The sequence below is a fragment of the Triticum aestivum genome, chromosome 6A, assembly GCF_018294505.1.
Source record: "Triticum aestivum cultivar Chinese Spring chromosome 6A, IWGSC CS RefSeq v2.1, whole genome shotgun sequence".
Taxonomy (NCBI): domain Eukaryota; kingdom Viridiplantae; phylum Streptophyta; class Magnoliopsida; order Poales; family Poaceae; genus Triticum; species Triticum aestivum.
The window spans coordinates 360,414,068-360,417,426 of NC_057809.1; the positions used below are offsets into that span (position 1 = coordinate 360,414,068).

Consider the following 3,359-nt stretch of genomic DNA (forward strand, 5'->3'; position numbering starts at 1 on the left):
CATGAATGTGGCCATAAGATTGATCATTTGGCTTGAAAGCCATTGATCTCCACACGTGATAGCTCGGTTCTGAGAACACTTTTTTAAAATAATTGGCTTATTACAAGTTTATTGTTTTTCCTGGAAACTTGGTCACATATGATGACATAATGCGAAGGTTTTCCAATTTTTTGATTTTTTTTGAAATTTTTATGCCCGTTTCAAAATGCGGTCAAAATGGCGGGCATGACCGTTCTTAGCTAGTGGTTGAACCTTGGCAAACTTTTGGTGTTTCTCTTATTAAATAGATATTTATGTACCTAGAAATGATTTTTGGAAAAAATAAAGAGCAAATTATGAGGTAGCTGCAGTTCAAATTTGACTCGCTTCCCGCTGAATCGGTGAAAATTTCTCTTTTTCACGAGAGGTGGATAAAACCTTTTGAAACCCAACCATTTGATCAATTGTGCATTAAATATGGCCTAATATTTTAGAAAATTGATTTGGTCCAATTTTGCAACAAATATTTGGTAGGCCCTTCACAAAAAAACTTATTTTAGGCACTCGAGAAATGGAAAATGAATATTTCATGCAACAAAAATGAAAAATTTCTTAGGCAACATTGTTTTCCATTCAAGATACAAACATATGCATAATGTGAGACCGTTTTTTTGAATTTTTTTCATGTGTAAAAGTAGAAGAAAAACGAAAGGAAAAACACAATTATATGTGCTCTATTCTCATTGGTGGGTTTAGTTGTCACACGGATCGATGACATGGCGCCCATCCATCCTTCCAACTCTCCACCTCTCCATCCAGCCATCCATCCGCAGCCCAAACCCTAACCCGCACCCGCACTCCTCCTCCCTCAGCTCCTCGCCGCCACCACCTCCTCCCAGATCCCCCTCTCCCCGACCCAGACCTCCATCTCTCTGCCATCCCACCCCCGCCGCCGACCTCCCCACCCCCGCCGCCGCCGACCTCTTCATCGCCCCCAGTGCTGGCCACCCTTCCTTCCACCATCCAGATCCCCCGTTTCCTCGTTGTCTCGTGTCGCCGCTACCACCTCCCTCCGGCGGAGCTCGTCGCCGTTCCCCACGCCCTCCTCCTCTCGCCCCTCCCCTTCCCACTCCCCACAGCGATGGCCAACGGCCTCACCGTGGCGCAAAATCCCCCACCACCATGAAGCCAGCGAGGATGTTCCCGTGCCGGCCGCTGGTGTCCCCACCGCTGCCGCGGGCCCTCGCCGCCGAGGCGCCCGTCTCTGTGCGGCGGTTGCGCGTGGTGCGGTGCATGGCCAAGGAGCGGCGGGTGCGGATGGTGGCGAAGAAGATCCAGCGGGAGCTGGCGGACATGCTGACCCGCGACCCCGTCATGCAGCGCGCCGTCCTCCCCGAGGCCGCCCTCGGCGCCAACCGCTACCTCTCCTCCCCCACCACCATCACCGACGTCGAGCTCTCCAACGACCTCCAGGTCACGCCCGGACTCTCCCTCGAAACGATGCGGCTGCGCTGCAATCTGGGATGCTGAGTTCCTTGTCTCTGCTCCGGTTTGTGTTCGCGGGTGTGCAAGGTGTGTGTGTTCGTGTTCGGGGACGAGAGGGGGAAGAAGGTGGCCATGGCCGGGCTCAAGGACAAGACCAAGTACCTCCAGGTCATGCCCGAGCTCTCCAACGACCTCCAGGTCACGTCTGCTTACTTCCCATTTTGTTTATAAATCATTATGCTAGTTTCTGTCTTGTTTAATTGGTTAATTGTTCATGCTTGAAGTTAATTAGCTGGAGTAGTTGGTTAGTTACACACTGGTTGGTGCATGCTAGCTCAAGTGATACATGCATGGATGTATGTTCAGTCAAGTCAGTCAGTCAAGGAATTTGTTTCAGATTCAGGTGTGATGAATTTGTCATCCACCTTAATTCCTTGACACCTGTAGTTGTTTGCCTCGAGAATTATTTGGTCTAGCACTTGGAGATCTTCTATGATTAGGGCAGGGGGGACAAGGTAGCTAGATTGCTAGGAGAATCTACAGTTAAACGTTAGTCGATAAAGGTAACAAGACGGAAAGCGTTCGTGCGTGGTGCCTTTGTTTGCAGCTAGCTGACGAGGGACAAAGGAATACTATGTGTGTCAGCAATTAATTCAAGTTCCTTTTCATGTTATGGATCCTAGCTTGATTGGCCCTGATTAAGATAAGCTAACTCCAATTATGTAGCTAATTTATGTCTTATTTAATTTGGACGAATGGTTGGGTATATATGTTGATTAATTGGTTAAGTGTTCATGCTTGTTTGTTAACGCAGTAGAATTTGGTGTGCTTGAATAAAATGGCGCTCATTTGCATCATTGTATTTCTGCTGAGTTTTAAGAAGAATTCTGGTACGAACGCACTGACCGTATACTTGTACATGTGCAGCTGAGGAACCTCCTGTGGGCTACTTCCAAGCATGATGTGTACGTGATGCAGAACTATTCTGTGAGGCATTGGTCGTCCTTACTCCGGAGAGGAAAAGAAGTGCTCAACGTGGCAGGCCCAAATCAGGTGATCTACCACAGAGCGATGTGATAGTCCTGCATCATCAGAATGTCGGTCAATCTCTGATCCACTGTGCGACCACACTGTGCAGGATATGCAGGGAGGTCGGCCCTTGTCCAGGGTGAAGATCAGCACCATGACGGTGAAAGACAACCTCCTGGCGGCTGGTGGTTTCCATGGGGAGTTGATCTGCAATGTAAGGAGGCCGGAGTAGGCACGCAGTGCACACAAAAAGATTTTTTCTGCTTGAGAACATGTAGAAATGTAGAGCTGTAGCTTGACAGTTAGGTATTTATTATTTTGTTTGTACCTTGTCAGTGAAGCCTCTTCATTTCAAGCAGCGATAGCCTGATTGGTAAACTAGTGCTTTGTGTGTGCTAGTACCTCACAAAGTCATCCTAGTATATGCACAGATGAAATTATTCACTCCGCCATTGTCACTGTTTCCTAATCGAGTACAACAAACCTCCTATGGTTTTTTGTGCAAAATAAGTGTGAAACATTGTAGTGCTGACCCTAACATGTACCTAGCATTTCTGATGTGTATTTCCTTTGATTCCCTAGGCTTAACCTGTAAGTTATAATAACTGTGAATCGGTCCGTGGGAAATTGGGCATATTGGGTTGGTAAATATAGAACTGTAGAGATGTAGAACTAAAGCGTGGTACTTAGCCATTTAAGTTGTTGGTACTTGGTAGTACCTACACAGTGAAGTCTAGTTGATTTAGGAAAACTTGACTTGAGATTTTCTTTCTTATGATTTACTGATGAAACCTTGATTCTTGAATCTTGATGTAGGTATCCCACCGCCGATCCATATCCAGATCAGCTGCGTCGCCAGTTCCGCC

The 3,359-nt window shown here is 47.1% G+C and overlaps 1 protein-coding gene across 1 annotated transcript; it reads left to right on the top strand.

The window, feature by feature from the left end:
• Positions 1-1,176: 1,176 nt before the first annotated feature.
• LOC123129604 (probable ribosome-binding factor A, chloroplastic) lies at positions 1,177-2,725 on the top strand. Its single transcript, XM_044549706.1, has 4 exons — positions 1,177-1,451; positions 1,542-1,662; positions 2,392-2,517; positions 2,603-2,725. Exons 1-4 carry the CDS (start codon positions 1,177-1,179, stop codon positions 2,723-2,725), a joined length of 645 nt encoding a protein of 214 aa, XP_044405641.1.
• The last annotated feature ends 634 nt before the right edge of the window (positions 2,726-3,359 follow it).